The 22,706-nt window shown below is 42.8% G+C and overlaps 3 protein-coding genes across 3 annotated transcripts; 1 reads left to right on the plus strand and 2 right to left on the minus strand.

Annotated features, from left to right (window-relative positions):
- Positions 1–1,710: 1,710 nt before the first annotated feature.
- On the minus strand, positions 1,711–13,589 carry ythdc2 (YTH domain containing 2; the record flags this gene model as incomplete). Its single annotated transcript, XM_083909874.1, has 27 exons — positions 1,711–1,764; positions 2,082–2,217; positions 3,441–3,577; positions 4,055–4,174; positions 4,256–4,555; positions 4,649–4,845; positions 5,592–5,718; positions 6,261–6,533; positions 6,617–6,736; positions 7,716–7,821; positions 7,915–7,997; positions 8,086–8,166; positions 8,438–8,525; positions 8,609–8,705; positions 8,820–8,941; positions 9,757–9,822; positions 9,906–10,032; positions 10,159–10,282; positions 10,455–10,588; positions 10,710–10,805; positions 11,381–11,537; positions 11,631–11,733; positions 11,836–12,002; positions 12,077–12,279; positions 12,983–13,170; positions 13,267–13,357; positions 13,448–13,589. The coding sequence occupies 27 exons, from the start codon at positions 13,587–13,589 to the stop codon at positions 1,711–1,713; spliced, it is 3,639 nt and encodes a 1,212-aa protein (XP_083766000.1).
- Positions 13,590–14,783: 1,194 nt separating this feature from the next.
- psmb10 (proteasome 20S subunit beta 10) lies at positions 14,784–17,336 on the minus strand. The gene is made up of 8 exons (XM_083900326.1): positions 17,215–17,336; positions 16,962–17,055; positions 16,783–16,880; positions 15,761–15,901; positions 15,562–15,677; positions 15,403–15,461; positions 15,115–15,266; positions 14,784–14,991 (listed from the first exon to the last, which is right to left on the minus strand). Exons 1-8 carry the CDS (start codon positions 17,277–17,279, stop codon positions 14,880–14,882), a joined length of 837 nt encoding a protein of 278 aa, XP_083756452.1. The 5' UTR covers positions 17,280–17,336; the 3' UTR covers positions 14,784–14,879.
- A 1,702-nt stretch (positions 17,337–19,038) lies between these two features.
- On the plus strand, positions 19,039–22,663 carry ndor1 (NADPH dependent diflavin oxidoreductase 1; the record flags this gene model as incomplete). Its single annotated transcript, XM_083886545.1, has 14 exons — positions 19,039–19,173; positions 19,279–19,356; positions 19,478–19,575; positions 19,923–20,021; positions 20,109–20,210; positions 20,285–20,485; positions 20,562–20,689; positions 20,776–20,987; positions 21,083–21,190; positions 21,355–21,469; positions 21,579–21,725; positions 21,815–21,933; positions 22,167–22,261; positions 22,512–22,663. 14 exons carry the CDS (start codon positions 19,039–19,041, stop codon positions 22,654–22,656), a joined length of 1,782 nt encoding a protein of 593 aa, XP_083742671.1. The 3' UTR covers positions 22,657–22,663.
- Positions 22,664–22,706: the final 43 nt, after the last annotated feature.

Genomic DNA, 22,706 nt, shown 5'->3' on the forward strand with positions numbered 1-22,706 from the left:
TAATAATAAAAACAATTGAATAAAGAAATGAAGCAAGCACAATATGAAACATAAAGGCATAAAAAAGTTGAAACATGATCACAAAGATGCAAAACAGACAAAAAGGAACAAAAAAGACACAAAACAACTCAAGGAACGTAATCCAGGGACACATAATCTGTTAAAAGAGATGAAAAATAATCATGCAAAGACACAAAGTGACCAAGAAGGGTAGATAGATATAAAAAATAGATAGAAAATGACCACAGAGACATGGAACAATTTCAAAGAGTTGAATAATTATCATGCAAAGGCACAAAATAACCAACAGTGAAGAAAATGGTCAAAAAGATACAAAAATATATGCTGCAAAACAACCAAAAACAACATAAGGCACGACCACGGAGACATGAAAGTAGTTCAAAGTAACCAGAAAGAGAAGAAACATGGTAAAAAAAAATACTAAACAATAATGAAAATATGCAAAGTTGTTCATAAAGAGAATGAATGACCACGGACAGAAGAGACATTCAAAGAAATGAAGAAGAATTAGACACAAAGTTAAGATGACTGAGGCTTCAGTAACACGTGACTGCTGTACAGTAACCTGAGCAGGTGGAGCTGGTTTTTATAGTTACACTACAACTACACACACACACACACACACACACACATTACTGTCAGGTGTCTGTGGAGAAAAATAAATCACACACTGTCAGCTGTTCTGTTTTTGAGGAACACGACGAGTGCAGTAAAGCAACAGGTGGTGACGACGAGTGGATCTGGAGACGTCTACATCTGACAAGACTGAAAAGAACGCTCACGTACAGGAATAATGTCAGATTAAACACTGAAATTATAGACTGGACTGCTAAAAATCCATTTTATAGACCTGGAATAGATTAGCATGCAGAGATACACTCAGCAGCAGCAGAGAGAGTTGCAGGAGTCGTTCTGTTTCAAGGTTTGACTTGATTAGCGTGACTTAATCACGTGTTTATCCACTGTCCTCTTTGATGGATCACCCATCGTCTGACTGATTAAATCACTCATTTAAAGGCTGTTTTTAATTCAGCTCACCTTTGGTGTGTTCACACATACAAAGCAGACAATGACTCGTCTCCAGAGGACACCGTTTTGACGCGTGGCTGTTTTCAGGGTGACATTTATTTGTGTCTGATCATCATCATCATCATCATCATCATCATCAACACAATCACACACAAGAGCCGGTGTGTCGACGAACTCCCAACAGTCCAAACTTTACCGCTGAACAAACAAAAAAAACAAGCGCCGGTGTTTGTGCAGCAGAATCACAGACGCTCAACAACGCCTACAACGAGAGACGACACGAACGTGTCTGAACAGAACAGTTTAAAACGTGAATCTCGACATCAGGTGAGAGCAAACACCGTGTCTTTGCACTGATTCAGACTGAACAAGTGGGTCATGACATAGTGTCACCGTGTAGTCGATAAATTTGGCCTGTTTATGCTCTTTTTTTAACGTAAAATGGCCGTTTGTGTCACTGTATGTGTAATAATCTGTCCGATTCTGCACAGATTACACTGTAACAACTGGAGCTGCTGCTGTTTAACAGAGAGCGTAACCTGATAATGAGTTGAACTGTTGAAGTCCTTGTTCTCAGAAGACTTCAGACCTGACAGGAGGACGACGGAGCACAGCGGCTCAGCTCCGCCCTCTGCTGGCAGATAATCTCTGCGGGGGTCATCACAGGGTCCAGGGGATGATTCCTGTTGGCTGCTGCTCGTCTTCTGTCAGAGCCTGAGGGAAAGTCCACTCGTTGTTCAGATCAGCGTGTTACATTTGTGACAGATTATAGGCATAAATTAAATCTATATCAACCATTAGTGTGTTTGAATCAGTGAATAATCACTTAAAGCTCCAGTGAGCAACTTCTGTAGTACATCGAAGACACTAAAGGTGTTTTCCTGAAAGCTTCCCAACAATTATGACCTCAAGTACCTTCTATAATTCCATATTATTTGCATATATTTATATATATATGGAAGTGTGGGCTTTTAATTTAATCTGGAAAGCACTTTGGACTCTGAAAAGTGACTAAAATAAAAAGGGAATACCTTCTCTGAGGTGCAGGGAGCGCTGGAGGTCAGAGAGCAGGACGTCCAGAGGTCGTCAGAGAGTCGACGCGTGGGCAGCGAGGCGTCGTCTCTGCTGAGGGTTCTCCTCTGGACCAGACTTGAGGCTGCTGGACTCCTGTGTGACACGGAAGGGAATGAATGAAAGAATGAATGAATGAAGTCAAGCACCAGCTCACACCAGCAGAGGGAGCCAAACCTTTACGCCTCACAGCCCTGAACACAAATCTACATTCATGGATGGATTGTGGGAGACAGAGAGAGCTCTAAAGCAGGGATGTCAAACTCAAATACAGAGTGGGCCAAAATTTAAAACTGAACAAAGCCGCGGGCCAAGGTTGACCAAATTAACCTTTTAATAGGGACCCAAACAAGTTTTGCATTGAATATTGAACAAGCAAGGCTTATATAACTTTATAGTGACATGCAAAATCGAGTTTCAAATAATAATAATAATAATTAAAAAATATCAATGGCATATCAAATGCAGGATAAGCGGTAGATAATGGATGGATAAAAATTGAATGCCTCTTTTCTATTTGCAGCCTTCTGAGGTAAATATCAAAATAAACTTTTTCCACAGGCTAATAATAAATTTGAAAATATAATAACAATAATGAATGAATCAAACATTCAAGCCTTGAAGTAGCAAGAGAAAGTGCATGAATAAAACGTTAATTATTGTTCAGTTTGCTACACTGATTTGCTTTAACACTGAATATGGAACAAGCAACGCTTATATAACCTAATAGTGCAAAATCAACTTTCAAAAAACAAACGAAAAAACATCAATGGCATATTAAATAAAATTTAAATAAAACATTGAATGCCTCTTTTCTATTTGCAGCCTTCTGACGTAAATATCAACATTAACTTTTTCCACAAGCTAATAAATTTGAAAATAAAATAACAATGAATAAATCAACCATTCAGGCCTTTTTACTGCTCAGTTTGCGACACACGGATCTAATCTCATGTGCCCAAGCCAGATACCTGGCATCTTTTCTTGGATGCTAGTTCATTAATGTCGGGGTTCAGGCTTTGAGCTGAGGCAACCTTCATTATCGAACGAAGGTGTTCATCAGTCAGACGTATCCTGTGAGACGTTTTCGTCATCTTCATTGAGGAGAAAAGTTGCTCACATAGGTAAGTGTATAATAATAACGGCGGGCCAGCTCTAATGTTAATTTGATATTGCCTCAAGGGCCAAATGAAATTACACGGCGGGCCAAATTTGGCCCGCGGGCCAGAGTTTGACACCCATGCTCTAAATGCTAAAGGCTCTGGATCGTGTTGATGTTAATCTAGCATGAGCTATCAGAGAACCCGTGGTGACGACACCTGTCAGGGGTGGAGCTGCTGCTGCTGCTGCTGTTCACGGGAGTCAGAGACAAATCTCCTAATGTCATGGGCCAGGGCCGCTGTCCGATCCCCGTGGGCTGCTGCAGGCCGCTGACCCGCTCCTCTTCTGTCAGCACCTGAGGGACAAAAGTCACAGTCAAAGGCAACATTTTGAAAATTTCTGCACAGAGGAAATCTGCGATTTATCATGGTTTTCAGATGTTGTCGAGCCACTGCTGCGTCACTAAAAGTTCAAATGTGTTGTTGTACGACTTTGGTGATTGAAATCCATTGTCTAGTTTCACCTCAGGGAGACTGAGAAGTGGTTTCCTGTGAGAAAAAGCTGCCTAAAAGCCACACGAGTAGGCCGCACGTTCAGCGACTAAAATCTGTTTTTCAAACCATCATGGATCTTTTAAGTTGAACTTCCTCACCTAAATTCAAACAAATACTCACATTTGAGACAAAATGACAGCTCTAAAGATCATGAGGAAGGCTTGAAATTAAAAAATACCCATTTTGTTTCTAATTCATGACCCAATTCTTTAATCTGTGCCCGAATTTTACCGGAATATCATCCACAACGACAAATAAAAAGACTGTGATTTACATACAGACACCAGGATCTGTAGGATGGTCTCCTCTCTTTGAGTGTACACCTTTGAAGGCCAGCGGATCCTCTTGACGAACAAGCTTTGCCACATCTGCTTCATCTTGAACACGAGTCCCGCAGCCTGAACGCGACACAAAACACAAACAAGTTCATTTAAAAATCATCACATGACTCGGATTGGTTGTAACGAGCCCTCCCTCACCTCGGGGGCACAGTGGAAGCTGAGCCACTTGTCCACGCTCATCTCAGCCATGTCCTCTGTGTCGCTGTCGCTGTCGCTGTCGTCATGCCGACGCTCTGAACGAGAGGATCCAGCTGCTCTGGGTACAGAATATTCCAGCACAGGAGAACCGGGTAACATGGCACGGCCTGCAAATACGGCCACGGTGATGGGCGTCACCAGGGAGCAGCAGCGGACGGTGGCTTTTCTTTTTCCTCGACACATCTCATCGTAAATGAGCCAGTTGGTGGGAAAGACCTCGCCGGATTTCACTGAGTTGATCTGAAGAGCCAACAACAAGGACTAAATGTTCATACGTGTGTGTGTGTGTGTGTGTGTGCGAGCCAATCACAGTCGACGGTTGTGTTTTCTCACCTCTCTGAACTGGTTGAGCACAGACGTGGGATGGAAGTGGACCTTCCTGTCCGTGCTGGAGGACGCCGAGGCGTCCTGGTCGATATGGACCATGTTTGGGTACGTGCCGGCCACCAGAGCTGCCTTCACCACCGCCCAGTTCTCAGAGTTCTGGTTCAGTTCGTGGATGTTGCTGCTTCCACGAGGGCGCACGAATCCTGGGGAACAAACGCGACCTTTCACGCTGCGTCTTAAAGCTGCAATGCATAACTTTCAGGGATTTGTGTGAACATTATCAGTTTGCTGCGTCCTTCATTTGAAATGGAGCTGACAAGCAAAACAATCAGCCGTGACTGAGGGAGTGTTTGTGTGTATACAGCAGCAGAGCAGGAGCAGTTATCCCTTAAAACTGCTGAATGAGCGGGGTTTTTTAAGAGCAGAAGAATTCACTTTTGAAGGTTTTCGTGGACACGTCGAGGTTAAAGGTGCATTATGTAATAAATCTAAATCAACTGGCCATAAAATCCTCCTAATATGTCACAGAGACTCAGGAATAATGTTTATATAACAAACTTAACTCACCAACAACAACAGTACAGACAAAATATTTGCATTTAAAAATAATCTTTTGCAGACTGCAAATCATGTTTATGTTTTGAAATCATGTTTTGGCATGTGGCGCCACCTACCGTCGTCTACCAATCATTGTAGTCAGTAGAGTCTCAGCTGGCGAGCAACCACGGGTTGCCAGTTACGTCAGAAAACGAAACCTAAAAGACCTCCGTATTTTGAATTTGACTGTGAATTTGAAGTTTTTGGCCACATTCTTACATATGGCACCTTTAAAAGTAAGAGTTTTTCTTGGCTGCAGCTTCACAGTTTTGATAATGACATGACATGACAAACTTAACACTCTCTCTCACACACACACACACTTGTGAATGAAATGAAAAGAGAAACTGACCGATAGCACGGAGCTGTCCCAGCAGCTGCACCCTCAGGTCAAATATCATCTCCATGGTGGACTGGGACAGGAAGTTCTTCTCACAGAAGGATTTCTCACCTCCTTCACGGCGAGCTCTCTGCCAGGCCTTCAGCGGAAAAACATGGCGGAAACAACACGCCGTGACTTTTTTTTTGACAATAACAGCTCTGGGTTTTTCTTTTAGTTACAAAACCTCTACACTGGGCCTCATTTGATTGATTTTGTAAGTCCCGGGTCCTGTCCAGGTTTTGAGGATCCCCTTTACAACACACCTAGAATCCACCACTTCCCATGCACACCATGAAGCTCAGGTTCCATGGCACTCTACCGGCGTCAGAAATAAGCAGGTGCTCCGGGAAAAATGCAGATTAAATGTCTGGAATTCACATGAGGGACTTTTTATAATGCCACCATAAATATATAAAGTTAAGTATTGCAAAGCGTTGAAAAAGGACACATTTTAATGGTTCGCCCACCATAGTGAATTACCTACTTCAGTGATCTGTATATTGTTTTTATTTTATCGAGGCTTGGATAACCTGTCTGTGCCCTGATAAAAGAAACTTTTATTTCCCAACATTTGATAAAACTGCCCTGGAAATGATCCAAAATGACTTCAAATGATTTCATGCCATGAACTCCACCCACCTGGAAGGCTCGGAGCAGAGCCATGTGGTCGCTGAGGCTGCACGACGAGAAGCGTTTGCGACACTGCAGAGCGGCGCTCTTCTCGCGGCCCTGCTCGGGGAGGACGAAGGGGTCGCGGTAGGCCAGCGCGCACACGATGGTCAGCACGGGGTCCAGACACTTGAGCGCGACGGAGCTCAGCACCATCTTCCCCAGGTGAGGCTCGATGGATATGTCGGCCAGGTAGCAGCCCAAATACGTCAGGTCTTCATCCTGGTCCATGGCGTCGATCGCCTGAGGAGAAAAGTATTTGTAGAAAAAAAACAGAAACAATTCCCGATTTGATTTTTCTGTCTGTTTTTTCATCGTGCTCGTACCTTCAGCCTGTGCACAGTTTTGGTGACGGCGTCTGCAGGAGGAGGCTGTGGAGCCTTGGACAGGAAGTCAGACACTGGACAGGAAGAGGGAACCAGCAGCTTGGTCTGGAGACACAATCCCTAAACACACAACATGACACACTTTTACACTTGTACCATTGATTCAAAGCAAATATTTGTACAATCTGTGAAACCTATAAGAAGAGGTTCTCCACATTGAATGTTTCAGCTGTAAACTGAATAATATAACTAAACTGCCACTGAAACACAAATATTGTAAACATCACATTTAGTACCTTATTTATCTTTTTAAAACCTATATCTATTGAATAAAATGTGGCTCATAATGCCACCGAATGTCTAGTAGCCATTCAATTTCCTCCTTTTTCCAGTGGCAAAAAGAACTCAGTTTCAATGGAAGGCTATGGGGAAATAAATGTCTACTTTTCTATTTAATTATAACATCTATCAAGTGTTTTTCTTGAGGGGTTAAAGGTCTTAGTCACTAGTTTCAGTTCTTCTCCATTAAAACATGATGTCAGTTTTGTAACTTATGTTCACATTTAGAAGAAAATGAGTAATAAAGCACCGACAAATCATGAAACTTCAATGAAATCATGCTGTGGGTCGATTAGTGCTCAGACCTAAGGGTTAAAGGTGCATTATGTAATAAATCTAAATCAACTGGCCATAAAATCCTCCTAATATGTCACAGAGACTCAGGAATAATGTTCATATAACAAACTGAACTCACCAACAACAACAGTACAGACAAAATATTTGCATTAAATAAAATCTTTTGCAGACTGCAAAACATGTTTATGTTTTGAAACCATGTTTTTAGCATGTGGCGCCACCTACCGCCGTCTACCAATCATTGCAGTCAGTAGAGTCTCAGCTGCCGAGCAACCACGGGTTGCCAGTTACGTCAGAAAACGAAACCTAAATGACCTCTGTATTTTGAATTTGAATATAGTAACTGTTTTTATTTTTATGTTACACTTTTATTTAATCAGTTAATATTACTGGGGTATTTTTTTAACAGAATTAGTCTTTTATCATAGAAAAGAAACATAGGATTGTGTGTGTGAGTCTCCACCTGCAGTGGCATCTGCAGCAGGTGTGGAACCTTGAAATCCACCATGTTGTTTAACCTGTGGCGACTGAAGAGGTGGAAGCAGATCCCTGGTCTGCTGCGTCCAGCTCTGACAACACATCACACACACAATATAGACACCATTATTCATATTTATCATCAGGTAAAAAGAAAATCTATGTTTGTGTTGTTTAGGTTTTACCTTCCCTTCCTCTGCAGAGCGCTGGCTTTGGAAATCCAAACCGTCTTCAGCACGGACACATGACTGACGCTGTCAAAGGACGTCTACCAACAGGAATAAAGACACACTCGTTATTTCCTTATTATTTGTTGCCTCACATTAATAACAATAACTCATCAGCAGTGACTCGACCTCTTTGACTTTTCCTGAATCGATGACAAACATCACGTCGCTGATGGTGAGGCTGGTCTCAGCGATGTTAGTGGAGAGAATCTGAGAGGGGGAAGAAATGACCGGTTTGAGTTTAATTCAAAGAGAAACAGGACATTATTAGACTTAGCATTGATGGCTCCGCTCTTTAGGATTTAGGTGGAGGTGACAAAGCTCTGCCAGCAGCAGCAGCAGCAGCATCAGCAGCAGCAGCAGCAGCAGCAGCAGCAGCAGCAGCAGCAGCAGCAGCAGCGGTATGAGGCAGCATTGATGTGGCGAGAAAGGCTTCGACAAAGGCTTCGTTTAAAGTCCTAATTTTAAGATTCAGACTCACAATCTTCCTGACTCCAGGTGGAGAAGCATCCATCACTGTTTTCTGATCCAGAGTCTGTGAGTCTGAGTATACAGAGAACATATGGAACCTGAAACACACACACACACACACACTTATGTCAGAAACACATCCAGCACAAACAGTTTTCATGTACAGTTTTACTCGTGTTACCTCTCAGCAATGGTGACAAATCTTTGGTCTTCACGCTGGATGCGGTACTTTAAAGACACAATGTGAGAGTAATCTGCCACGAAGATCAGCACAGACCCTGAAGACACACACATACACACACACACACACACAAGTTGTAATCCAGATTAATGGTCCATACACTGTTATGCACATGTTGATGATGATGTGGTTGTGTGTCTCTTCTTCTCACCGTCACGGGTGGTGGAGCAGATGTAGTGGAGGAGATCCACGATGAGGTCCAGCTCCTGCTCTTCACTGCTCAGCTCTGAGTGTTCACACTCTTCTTCCAGTACGCTCAACTCTCTCAGAGGACTGCACAGGAGCAGACACGTTCACATACGCTCTGTACTACACCAAAGTCCATACACTCTTAGAAATAAAAGTGCTAAGTAGAACCATATACGGTTCTTCGGCTTGTCCTCATAGGAGAACCCATTTTGGCTCCAGGTACAACTTTTTTATAAAGGTTCCACCTGGAACCCTTTTATTCAGGAAAAGGAAAGGGTTTTTCAGGAGCAAATGGTTCCAGGTAGAACCTCAGCCCTTGTAGAAGAACCCTTTTGGAACCCTTATTTCTAAGAGCGTATGGCTAATCAGCTTTTTTAGCTCAGTGGAGCTCACACAGGAGCTGCTGTCTCCTGCTGTCACATTAAGGTGAGTTTGTGTGATTGGAATAAATCTGAATAAAGGATTTCAAACATGGAAGCCACAAAATAACACATTTGAACTTAATTATTAGAGGCCATGGTCGACCAGCAGCCTCTATGTCCCTGTAAGCTAAAAACACTCTTTTTCTGTATGGACTTTGGTGTAGGACGGTGAGGAGAAGTGACACAAACTTCACATTTCTGGTTCACTTTAATGTATGTAATAATGAAGCAAAATAAATTCACTTTTTTGGAGGATAATTAGACCTAGTTACAAATGGAAACCTTCTTAAAATGATGTGTTGTTCTTTTACAGGACTCTTTGAAACTAATGTCATGTGGGTTACGTCAATTTGAGACTTGACTTCTTTCTCAAAGGACCAATTCCATTTAAATTACTGGAAAAGACAGACAGAGGATATAGGAGCTTCTAAATAAACATGTAATGACACAGAATAAGAAACAAAACTGTAAACTTACAACGAGGCCTGCAGGAGATCCACTGCATCTGGATGTTGGCAGCTTCTGGCAAAGTCTAAAGCCGTCCTGGAACAAGACGACATTTTAAAGCTTTCCTCCACCTCTACTCACAACGACAGGAAAACAAACGAACAAGTCTGACACCGTACCATCCATTAGTGGCCTTAATGGCGATGTCAGCTCCCATGATGAGCAGCTGCTCCATCTGCATGACGAGTCCCCGACTGGCGGCCACCATCAGAGGCGTGGCCCCCATCTCACTGTGTGAGTAGTCCACTACAGTACAAGAACAAGGACTGTTAGAGGACCCATCTTCTGATTCTGCTAATATATCACATTCATATACAGCAAAGTTCTTCGTCATCCAGCGGAGGTTTAACCACAATATCCAAACCTTCGTACCGTGCACATTTCTGTAGAGGATGAGGTCAAACAGCCGATTGAAAGAATCCAAGTCTTCACTGAAGAAGCTGTTGGAGATGCACAAGTCCATCTCCTGCTCCAGCTGCTCTGAGTCGCTCTCCGTCTGTGACACACAAGTCACACCCTGACTGAATCAAGTTCACCTTCACTTCACATTTTCAGCTTATTTACTGAAAAACTTTGTAAAGTAAAACAGGAATTGAAGACCGACTTAAGGAGAATTCTGTTATTGCAGCTTGACTGTATCTGTTATCTGTGAGTGTGTTGTTGTTTACCTGCCTGGTGATGACGCCGCTGTCCTCTCTGTCCAGTGGACTGCCGTCCTGGAGGAACTCTGGCACAGACTCTGGGCTCCTCTGTTTCTCTGCTGCTTTACACCACTCAGTCAGACACGTCTGCTGCTTCTCCTCTGACAACCAGACCAGACCACGTCACACACACACACAAACACACACACACACCAGTTTCTTAATCTGTTTGGTCAGTCCGACTCGTTATACTTATTTTGTTTTTTTAAAAAGGCCTCATACTTCTCGATGTCTCGTCCTTGTCTTGAATGTTGAAGCCTGTGAGCTTCAGAACGTCCTCCAAAAACAGTTCCTGCACTTCAAACTGTCTCCCTTTGACTAAAGCAATACACACATATACACATATATTATTAATAATTAATGATTATCTTTTTTTCTTTTTTTTTTTTACAGTGGGAGTTCGCATATTCATCATTAGCTGACAAAAAAAGTTCCTACACATTTTCCATTTCAAAATTCCATACTTTTCCAGACTTCTCTGATGATTTTAAGTCAATATTAAACATCTGAACACCAATTGTTAGATGCCTATTATGTAAATAAATGGTTTTGAAATCATTCACTCGCGGCCGACAAAAGGTGGCTTGCTCGACGACACGTTTGGAAAATAATAAACAAATGAGAATTGCATGCAGTAACACTAACCATGGAAACTCGACACCATTCTACAGCCAGCTTGATTGGTCTCATATCATCTACAGGTAAGGTATATTGCGTATATATGTATTTTATTTTAATTTAGAAAGTGAGATAATAGTCTGGAAACAACACAAACATTTTTCCATACTTTCCAGACCTGGAAATTACTCTAATTAAATTCCATACTTTTCCATGCTGCGTAGGAACCCTGGAAGCTAAGCTAGTTGGTGCTAATATGGACTAAAGGGACTTACTGTGAATAACGGGGCAGGAGCCAAAGTACTGATGGAACAGGTCTACGTTCAGAGCTGCACTGGACAGGATCAGCTTCAGCGTGGGGATCTGCTGAAGAATACTCCGCATCTTTGTGAGCAGGACGTCGGTGAGACCGTCACGCTCGTCCACATCGTCCTGTTTTTGTTGTTTAAAAAGTGAGTGAAAAACAGATGCCAAACTGGACGAGTAATAAGTGAAGTGAAGTGTATTTGTTGATTTGATGCTCACCATGACGACGTGCGTGACAGTTTTCAGGCTGGAATCTCCCGTCATCAGAGTTCTCAGTAACACGCCGTGGGTGCAAAAGGTCAGCAGTGTCTTGGGAGAAATCCTGAGATTTGCAAATGCAACGGGTGCAAGTCGCTTTAAAGACGCCATTAAATCAAGGACAGAATCAAGTGTCTAAATACTGTTGCTACTGCCGGTGTCTGACCTGTTCTCCAGTCTGATGTGATAGCCCACAGTCTGGCCCACGCTCTCTCCCCGCTCTGCTGCCACTCTCTCAGCCAGGGAAATAACCGCCAGGCGTCTGGGCTGAGTGCAGAAGATCCTGCAGGCCTCACGTCTAACGTGGCAATCGTCCAGCAGGAACTGTGGGATCTGTGGGTTTTTAATCGTCTTGTTTTATCAACTACGATTCTCTCTGAACCAGCCTCTAGTTTTCCTGGGCTCACCTGTGTGGTTTTCCCGGAGCCGGTCTCTCCCACCACCATCACCACCCTGTTAGTTCTGACGAGCTGAACGATCTCCTCCTGATATCCGTGAACTGGCAGCGAGCATCGAAAACTGTCCAGTGCCGACGGATTCCTCTTATTGGGCACCAAGGGATGGCTGCCGTGTAAGAATCCGGTTGGTCTGAATTTGTCTCGACTGTTGTCTGAGAGAAGAGAGTAAGGGTGAATTCCAATTCCTTGCTTAACCCTCATTGCGTGTTTTGACATAAGAAAGATGGCGCCGAAAGCAGCGAAACGAGTATGCTACAAATTAAGTATTTTCTTTGTTAATAGAGATATAAAAATGATGAAAACCATTGTATTATCTTAGTTTAGGCCCATATTATGGATTACTGACGTCATTGTTGCGTAACATTTATTTTTATTTTTTACGATCTTTTGTCAATAGTCGGCCGGTGCGCACACGCGATCGTTTGCTATGGTTTACTTTTCAATAAGCCGTGGTGTGTGGTAACTGTCAGCTGAATATGTCCGTGGTTGTGGTATTTGTATGAGTATCATCTTATAACTAACTGACAACCTAATAACTTGACTGACAAACGGATCGTAATAAATAATCGTGACGTAAATGCGTTCTTCTTCTTCTTTTTTTTGGAGTTGACAGACTGGACGTAGCTTTCGCTTTATTCTGCCCCCTACAGTCTGAAGACGTATCTGCATTTAAGGGGTGTCTCATTTCTAAGTAACAAAATAACCCTCAACACTTGGTTTTGAGGGTTAGTTAAGATTAAGGGTTGAGCTTGAGGGTTAAGATAGGAATTGGCCCTAAGAATATTACACGAAACAGCAAATCTTTGTGGGATTAGGCCACCACATATTTAAATTAGTCAGGTAACGGACACTCACCAGTCTGTACAGGCAGATATGTGCCACTTTCAGTATTGAACTGGATGTCCATGTCTTCCTTATGCCTGGTGGGAAACCTCTGAAAGAAAGACTGGATGAACTGTAAAGACTTCTGGGAGATGGGGAGGGCAGTGGAAGTCTTGTCTCCGCTCTCCCTCTTCCAGACGATGAGGTGTTTCGGTCCTTTCCTGAAAAAGTACGGAAGAGAGAAATGTTTCTCTCTTGAACCACAAACCCAAAAGGGATTATCATGAATTTGTCAATGAATAAATTGTAAAACTTACTCCTTGCTCTTCGAAACGTATCCCAGAGACTGAGCCGTTCGATGAATGTACGCCCGCTCAGTGCCGCTGAAGCAGGAGGGAAAATCCACCTCTGTTTGGGCAGAAAAGCAGCATTAATTACATCAACAAGGGTTTATCTTCACTGTGGACAATGTCCATGTATATATACAGATGAAGATACCTCTCTGGTCACTGGAGCCGAACCTCTCCAGACAGAGATTCACCGCTAACTTGAAATGCTCATCCTCTTCACTTTCCTCTGCCTGTGACGTCACGCTCTGGTTCATGGTTGGTTCTTGTGACGCTGCACCGCTGGTCTGCATGCTGAATTATGACATAAAAACACTTTAAACTCTATAAAAAAATCAGGCAAATTAGCCAAGGAACAATATAATGATTAGTGTTTCGATATGTTCATGTTGCTTATGTCAATTCCTGAGCAATTTTTTGATCAATTAGAAGTCATTTTATTTTTATTTATGAAATTAGTACTACATTTTCTATGTAATTTACTCATATTTGTGGATTATAAATAGACTACATAACACATTTGTTAGTGGATATTATCCTTGCTATGCTTTATCAATATTTATTTAAAATGCGGGATCACATACTCAAAAATATCAGTGATTTATGTCAGAAATCATCACATACGTAGATTCTTCGCGGGCGCCATCTTGAGCATGCGCTGTTTGAATAAGTTTAACATAAAACAACACGGGCGGGAAGAGAAAGTTAACATTTCTCTGTATATTACATATTCTAACCCCTCTAATTACTGTTAAATAAATACATTTAAAATATATATATAAATGTTTCCACAAAATCGTGTGTTAGCAATTTAGCGTTAGCAAAAATTAGCCGAGCAGCTAATAAGAAAACAGGTTATTTTTTTGGTCTTACCTTGTCAATTAATGCTCGTAGATATTGTAGGTGGTGGTTATTGTAATTCAAGTTTTAATTACAATAACCGACTTTTAGAATTTTGAATTTCGCTCCACAGAATGTATATTTTTCTGATTCTCGTTGCTCTGCTAGCGCAATTAGCGCCGACATCCGCGATACATCCGGTCTCGACCCTTCAGAATAAAACACGCATAAAGACAAACGTCATAAAACCTCAACGTGGCCACGTTTTTGTTGGCTAATGTTTTACAGATAACACATTCATCGACACAGCAGGTAATTTTTGCGGTAGCCAAATTCACGTATCACACTGGTCTTTATAGTTTACATTTTTTGTATCAAGCTAACGTTGATAATGTAAACTTCCGGCTAGGATTCAACTACCAAAATAAAAGCACAGGTTACTAAATTATATATCATAGTTTTTAGTTTTTTGTAAATAAAAATAAATACAAACAGATATTAAGAGCAAGCCTTTCCTCATTATATTACAGTAATGTAATATAAGTTTTTTAAGACGATACCAGCTGTCAATCACACTGGTGTCCCCTCATGTGCTGTGATTGATCAACAAATAATCTGCAGACCCGAATAATTTAATAAACAAGAGCCTTTATTACAAAACTACAACATTAAACCACAATTTTTTCCTAATTATTCATATTATTACGATGCATGGACTGGATTTTTATCCCCTTTGTCGTCGGTCACTCTGTGTCCATGACCTGAACAGACTGTTCCACCACGTCCAGACAGAGCGGGGTCACGGTTTTGGTCAGAACGGCTGTGGTGCCGGGTTTGTACCGGTACTGGCCCTCCCTGAAAAACAAAAGAATACAATTGAGCAGACATTTTATGTCATAAAGAAGAGTTTTAAGGTCTTATAGCATCAGGTCTCACTGTCCACTTCTCAGGTGTGTGTGGATGTGTACGGAAGCTCACCGTTTCCCCTTGACCCCGGGCGTGTCGTAGCTTCGCAGATGCTCCACTCCGGCCGCGGTGATGACACACAAGTCCACGTTGCTGCCGGAGCCCAGGTCGCAGAAAATCCCTGCGGTGATGGCGTCTCGTACGAGCTTCTTCGCCTCCTCGAGCTGAAAGAGAGAGAGCGAGAGAGACTTCTTTCTTCTCTGTAGGTCTCTGTATGTCAGCTCAGACACTCACGTGGTGGATAAAGCAGTAGAAATTATGATTTTAATGGATGTTTTGAAAGCAGAGAGTCAGACTCACCTCCAGGTTTGCTTTGAATCTGTCCTCCAACACAGAGATAGCAGCAGCAGCTCCAGAACCTGGAACCAGAGACAATAAAAACACCAACAGAGTCATTATTTTTTTTTTACAGCTTGATCCTGAATCAGTGAAGAGTGAAGTGATCGCACAGACTCGTACCTAAGGCGAGGAAAGGCAGCTTGTCATAGGAGCCGTGTGGGAAAACGCTGTACAGCTGAGGTCCGGTCACGTCGATGCCTCCGACGATCAGAGACGCTCCGATGTTGCCCTGGTACCTGAGGAACCACGCAAACACTTCTGTTTGTCTGTTTGTTTGTTTGTTAGCGTCACAGATTAAACATTAAAAAAAAAAACTAACCTGAACAGCATCTGCTTCAGCTGTCGGATCACCATGGCGATGAGGGGCGGCCGCCCGGTGTTGAGCATGTGCAGTTCCACGTTGGACGACATGATCTGCGTGGTGACGTCGGCGTCCGCCGCCACGCCGGCGCCGCAGCAGCTACAGAACGAGACAACGGCAGAACTTCATCAACAAGGCTGAACACACTTTATTTATTATATATATATATATAACATATAAACATTATTATGTCACTATGAGCCTCTTCTTTTTATAGGTTAGTCGTGAATGTAACCTCATACAGGACCCTGACAAACAGGGTTAGTTAACCCTAACCCTGTTTGACAACAGCAAGATAATAATAATAATAATAATTACAGTCACCTTATCTCTCGCTTTATCTCATCTATATAATCTAATTCCATTATATCAGTGTGTGAAGAACGAGTGAGGAAGAGGAGGAGGATGATGATGATGAGGGAGTAAATTATCTTATTGGGAATAAATCTGCCACTTGTCAAAATATTAACAGTGTTATTTCAAGTGCTCAATATTTTCCTACCTCTTTAGGTGGTGCTTGGTATAAAATGTTTGACAACCACTGATGTAGAGAAATAAAAGAGTGTTGACATCCTTTCTGGTATGTGAAGGCCACCGTAGATCCCTAATAAGCGGAGCCGTTTCTTGCTATATGCAGCTGCGTAGGGCCCCACAGCCACCAGGGGGCCCCCAAACTGCAAGCTCAGACTCATATTTTATAAAATTTTTGAGAATTAAAAGTACCTGTCTTTATTTGCATGTATTGGATGCATTCATTATGCATATATTTGCAAAGCATGTAAGTGTTTGTCGGGTAATCGGAAAAAGTTAGGAATATCTACCTCGAGTTTGAAAAAAATAGGGGCCCCCAAATAGTATCTCGCATGGGGCCCTCAAACAGCTAGAAACGGCCCTGCTTATAAGCTTGGCTAAAATGTGTTAAGCCACTGTTTTTGCGAGGACACCCCGAGTGCGGACGGTGTCTCTCGTCTTCTACTCACTAGATCCTCGGGGCGATGTAGTGAATCTTCAGGCAGTTCTTGTCGACCACCACCATGTCGTCTGTGGCCCTGGTGTCTGCTCCCAGGATGACTCCATCCTGAGGGAAGAGGAGCACAGAGATGAGTCAAAGCAACCCTCACATGTCGTCCATCGTGTCCTCCACAGCAGAGAGACTCGCCTTGAAAACAATCCCAGCGATGGTGGTGCCTGTTTTTCTGGCGTTGGGAGCTTTGAAGCCGAGTTCTGACAGGCCGGACTCCAGCACAGTGTTCCTGGGGGGGGGGGAAATATGACTGAGCATCAGATCTAAGACTAAAATAACACTCTCCAGAGAACCTTCTCACTCTGAAGGTCAACAGTAAATGTTTAAAAAAACAAAAAAGACCTTGTGAGAGTCACACGACTTCATCCGCAGACAGTGTTTTTCTCACCTGCGGCTGTTCTCGAAGCAGAAGCCTCCAGCCTGTGGATCACTGGGCTTTAAACTGTGCAGCATCTTTGGACGAAGGAGGACACAGGAGACGAGGACAGGGCTGAATCTGAAATATATATAAGTCTGTGTGTGTGTGTGTGTGTGTGTGTGTGTGTCAGCAGTTTCCACAAGTTTTTACTTTTACTTTCACTTTTTCAGCTCAAGCCTTCCTGCTCTACACTGTAAAAAATAACAAAAAAGGATGAACTCGACAGCTTTCCTCAGACTGAGTTTAAAGAAGCAATCGTTTCCCCCATTTCACTACATTCCTTTGTTTACGTTGTAGAGCTGCAACGATTATTCGATTATTAATAATTTACTAAATGAAGCATCAACTATTTTGATAATCAATTAATTTGTTTTTAGGGTTTTCTTGGTTGTTATAGCAAGTTTTCTGGATTTTCAGCTTCTTAAATGTGAATATTTTCTGGTTTCTTTGCTCCAAATAACAAATGAAAGAAGACGACGTCTGAGAACATCATACTTTCCAGGTTTGGTAAACAATGGGCAACAATTTTTCCACATTTTCTGACATTTTAGAAAAAGAAAATGATCAACAGATTAATCAGTTTTGAAAACAATCATTAGTTGCTCTGTTTTGTCAGTATATCTGTTACAAGAGTCAGTGACTGAATTATCACATTAAATGTCATTTCTTAGAGTGTGCTGGACAAACTAGTTCCTGGATCAGATGACACGAGTCAAAATAAAAGCCTTAACAAAACAAGACGAAGAGTTAGTTGTTTTTTTTAAGTCATATTTTATGTTGATTATGAGGATTGACTTACAGAATAAATACAAACTGCTCCAACAATGTGATGTTTTTGTGTGTTGAGGTCGTTTAAATGGCTTTGTCAGGTGATATTATCTATTGTTATTCCCATGATTGTAGTTTCAATGTAAGTGTCAAAACATTCCGATTTTCTGTGTATGTCCTTGAACGCAGCACCGGCACACGGACCAATCACAAGGCGTTGCCGTAAAGTGTGACTGTGTGCGTCAGAGCGGTTTCTCTGCCGTGTTCGTTCACCGTGACAGATTCTGAGTGACTTTTAATGAGAGGAGAATAACGGTACGTGACGTCGTCACTGTTTGTTTATCAGTTATATTATACGTTTTTATTACTTTATTTACAAGCACGTATAATTCATTCTTGACAATAGTTCCTCCTGACTAGCTAACTTGTTAGCCTGTTAGCAATGACGCCAGAGAAGAGAGTTACGACAGCGACTCGTCACATTCATTGTTTTCCTCAAGAATAAAAGTTATTTTAAAGATATTTACAAGGTTAAATTATTATTAGAATTAGTGTGAAAAAGTGCTTGTTTATTATAATGAATGAATAAAATAATGAGATATACGTGTGACCTTCAGATATAAGTATAAAGTAGATTGATACAATAATACGAGTAAAAAGCTTCTAAAATGCTCACTTAATATAACAAAGAAATCGTTGAACTGAAAACATTTTCTGACATTGTAATGAACTGTATTTATGGGATGTTATGACTAACTTGTCTACTATAAGATTATATCATACACAGATTGTGTCTGAGACCACATTAAGACTACTATTATTAATAATTACTAAGTTAATCACTGATTAAAACAAATTCTCTGATATTTCAGCTTCTTAAATATGAATATTTTCGTGGTTCTTAGCTCCACATTAATGAGAAATCATTAAAACAAGATAATTTTCAAGATCAATGTGTGTGTGAAAACTACATTAAAAGGTACAGTAGGTACGCTTGTAATCGTATGTCATTGTAATTCAGTGATAATGTCGGAGCCCACTCTCCTGGTTCTGTACGGGAGTCAGACTGGCACGGCTCAGGACACGGCCCAGAGGATTGGACGACAGGCCAAGAGGAAGTGGCTGCAGGTTCAAGTGCTGCCTCTGGATAACTACAATGTGGTGAGTGAAGTTATAGAATAGTTACCGAGAAGGTGAACGCTCCAGCAAGGAGATGGAGATGATGACGCTGTGTCCTTCATGTGTGCGTCTCCTCTTGTTGGACAGGCGAACCTGATCTCAGAGTCTCTGGTGGTTTTTGTCTGTGCCACCACTGGTCAGGGAGACGCGCCGGACAACATGAAGGTGAAAACACAAACAAGTGTACACTAGTAAAAACATTTATTTACAATTTACAAGGTGGTAGTCTTTGTCTCCTATAAATTTACCTGTTAAATCCTGTTTTTCTTTCTGTACATGACTCAAGAACTTCTGGAAGTTCCTCTTCAGGAAATCCTTACCTGCTGGTTCTCTGAGTCGTCTGGACTGTGCCGTCCTGGGCCTCGGGGACTCTTCGTATCCAAAGTCAGTCTTTTTCACCTTTACATAGAACTAGCAGGCACACACTCGATGTAAATAAGGCTTGTAGGAATAATAGAATTAGCCACTTAACAAAAGGCTTAAGAACAATGTTTACTGCTGTATCTCGCCGTTAGACAGCCTTTTCCACTCTCCTGAACCAAAGCCCATTGAGAAAACCTGCAATTTTTTTTTACAAAGTTGAGATTAAGCAACAAATCACATTTATTGTTAGTTAAGTGGCTAAAATATGTTTTTACGTGTCCCCATGCGCCCTTTAGGTACCTCATACAACCACACACAAAACCATGAACTATCCCTTCAATAATCAGAATCAACTGTTTGGTTTAAAGGTTCAACTTTGTGGCTAAGAAGCTCCATAAGCGGCTGCAGCAGCTGGGAGCCAGCCCACTGCTGCCTGCTGGACTGGCAGACGACCAACACGACCTGGGGTAAGAGGCCGTGTTAGTCCCTGAACGTGAAGTTTTCTTTTCTTCCTCTGTATGTCGTACCTTCACGGTCATGTGTGTTTGAAACAGGGCAGACGCCGTGATCGACCCGTGGCTCACGTCACTGTGGGAGAAGGTGTTTGCCTTGTACCCGTCTTTGGCTGCCATGACTCCGCTGAGGGAGGATGAACCGTGAGTGTCCACAGAAGTTAACCTGTTCTTATTCTGTGTTTTTTTAATTTATTGATTTAGATTTTATGTTCCAGACTTCCTCCGACGTACACGTTCCACTTCCTGGATGATGTGACAGCAGACGGCGACAGGTGCAGGATTTCCACCGAACAAAGTGTTCCCTCTCAGTCTCGTCCCTTTCCTGCCAAGCTGGTGTCCAACAGGAGAGTGACAGACGCGTCACACTTCCAGGACGTCAGACACATCGAGTTCGACATCAGCGGATCCAGAATCCAGTAAGTGAACATCGAAGTTAAAGAGATGGTTTTTAAGTGTAGTTGTAGGATTATCTGTGATGATGCTGTTGTGCAGGTTCAGCGCCGGTGACGTTGTGATGATGCATCCGTGCAACGCAGCTGAAGACGTCCAACAATTCTGCCAACTGCTCAGATTAAATCCTGAGGCGACGTTTGCACTCAGAGCAACAGACAACGCTGCACGTAGGTGTATTTGTTACCTCTTTTTATGACGTTTTCTGGCATCCGAATATTTGTCCAAACTTGATTCTTGGAACTCGTCTCCTCAGTTCCTGCCAGGCTTCCTCGGCCCTGCACCGTGCGCCACCTGGTGGAGACCTACTTGGACATCGCCGCCGTCCCTCGCCGCTCCTTCTTCGAGCTGCTGTCGACCTTCGCCACCAACGAGCTGGAGCGGGATAAGCTGAAGGAGTTCAGCTCAGCCGAGGGTCAGACTGACCTGCACAGCTACTGCAACCAGCCGCGACGCACCGCACTGGAGGTGACAGCAGAGGACGCTGCAGAACACATTTTAAATCTTAAAAAAAATTGTCTTTTAATGTACTCACAGAGACTGTGACGCTCGTGTCGCGGCAGGTTTTGACAGATTTCCCTCACACGACGGCAGAAATCAAAGCGGATTATCTGCTGGACCTTTTCCCCGAGATCCAGCCCCGCTCTTTCTCCATCGCCTCGTCTCTCAAGGTACGTAAATCATCCTGTGGGTGTTCAAACACCTTTTTCCAAGGTCAAATTCAAGCACTTTTCAAGAGAAGCAGAACTTTCCTTGTCCAAACCCTTTCACCCTCCTGGAAAAACATTTTTTAGTCTAGTTTGTACTAAACTCCATTTCCTGTGTCTCCACACAGGCTCACCCCAACAGGCTTCAGATCCTGGTCGCCATCGTTCGCTACAAAACCAAGTTGTACAAACCGAGACTAGGTCTCTGCTCCACGTGGTTGGCCTCTCTGGACCCTGCACAAGGTTTTCCACCTCTTCCTGACATCATTCTCATGATATAACCCATGATAAAGAAGAAGAATACTTGATTCTCTTTACTCACCCACTCAATCGTCTGCCGATGCCGTTACAGGAGAGGTGTGTGTGCCTCTGTGGGTGAAGAAGGGGAGTCTGAGGTTCCCCGCAGACACGGACACGCCGGCGATCATGGTCGGACCAGGGACTGGCGTGGCGCCGTTCAGGTCGGCGTTGCAGGAGAGGAGAGCGGAGGGAAAAACAGGTGAGGTCTTTGACCATCAGCTGATGATGTCATGTGATAGCTTTCTTAGACTCCTCCTCTAACTTTTTTTTTTTTTACCCACTCTTCAGAGAACGTCCTGTTCTTCGGCTGCCGATCTGAGTCCAAAGATTTTTACTTCAAGTCAGAGTGGGGGACGATGATGGAGGCGGGACATCTGAAGCTCTTCACTGCCTTCTCACGAGATCAGGTCTCACACACACGCACTTAATATTCTTCTGAGGACACTGCATTTGGACAGGATTATCTCTAACCTTAATCCAAAATATAAACAGTTCCTCATAAATGAGGTTCTTCCTCATTAGGATATGGTTTTTCTTCTGACAAGGTCAATGTTTACACATAAAAACACACATTTTCAAGAAGGAAACATGGTCACAATCTCACCTCCTGTGTGAGTGACATGAGCGTTTGTGTTCTCAGGAGGATAAAGTCTACGTGCAGCACCGTGTGACAGAGAACGCCGAGCTCCTGTGGGACTTGATCGCGAATAAACATTCCTGTTTTTACATTGCTGGGTGAGTGAGTCTCAGGTCACACAACACAACACAACACAACACAACACACAAGTGTTTATTTTACTCTTAGACCATCTTTTCCCCATAGGAAACTTGAGTTTGTTTCACTTTTTTTCTCTATGGACTTTGGTGCAGGAGAGTGACGATTGGTTTACAAACATCAACTTGCAAATAACTAATACATAATCAATATCCACCATATTTAAGTGTTTGTTTGCTTGTGTGTCTCACCTCTGCTAATTCTACGCAGAAACGCTAAAGACATGCCGGCCAGCGTGTGCGACGCTCTAAAAGGCGTGTTCCAGCAGCAGGGACGCATGTCCGCCGAGGACGCCGAGCAGATGTTGGCAGCCATGGAGAAATCGGGACGACTGCAGAGCGAGACCTGGTCGTGATCACGCGACCGAGACTCTTCACGTTACAAAGAAAGAAGCAGAATAAAGGA

Source organism: Microchirus variegatus (assembly GCF_963457635.1).
Source record: "Microchirus variegatus genome assembly, chromosome: 1".
Lineage (NCBI taxonomy): Eukaryota > Metazoa > Chordata > Actinopteri > Pleuronectiformes > Soleidae > Microchirus > Microchirus variegatus.

What these genes read in the sequence shown, in the direction of transcription:
- psmb10 (XM_083900326.1), bottom strand. Translation starts at nt 17,279, where the DNA reads ATGCTGCACAGTTTAAAGCCCAGTGATCCACAGGCTGGAGGCTTCTGC. An exon ending in TACATCGCCCCGAGGATCTA is followed by an intron (nt 15,902 to 16,782) that starts GTGAGTAGAAGA and finishes CTCGTTCTGTAG; the next exon opens with CTGCTGCGGCGCCGGCGTGG. An exon ending in CCCGGGGTCAAGGGGAAACG is followed by an intron (nt 14,992 to 15,114) that starts GTGAGCTTCCGT and finishes TTTGTTTTTCAG; the next exon opens with GGAGGGCCAGTACCGGTACA.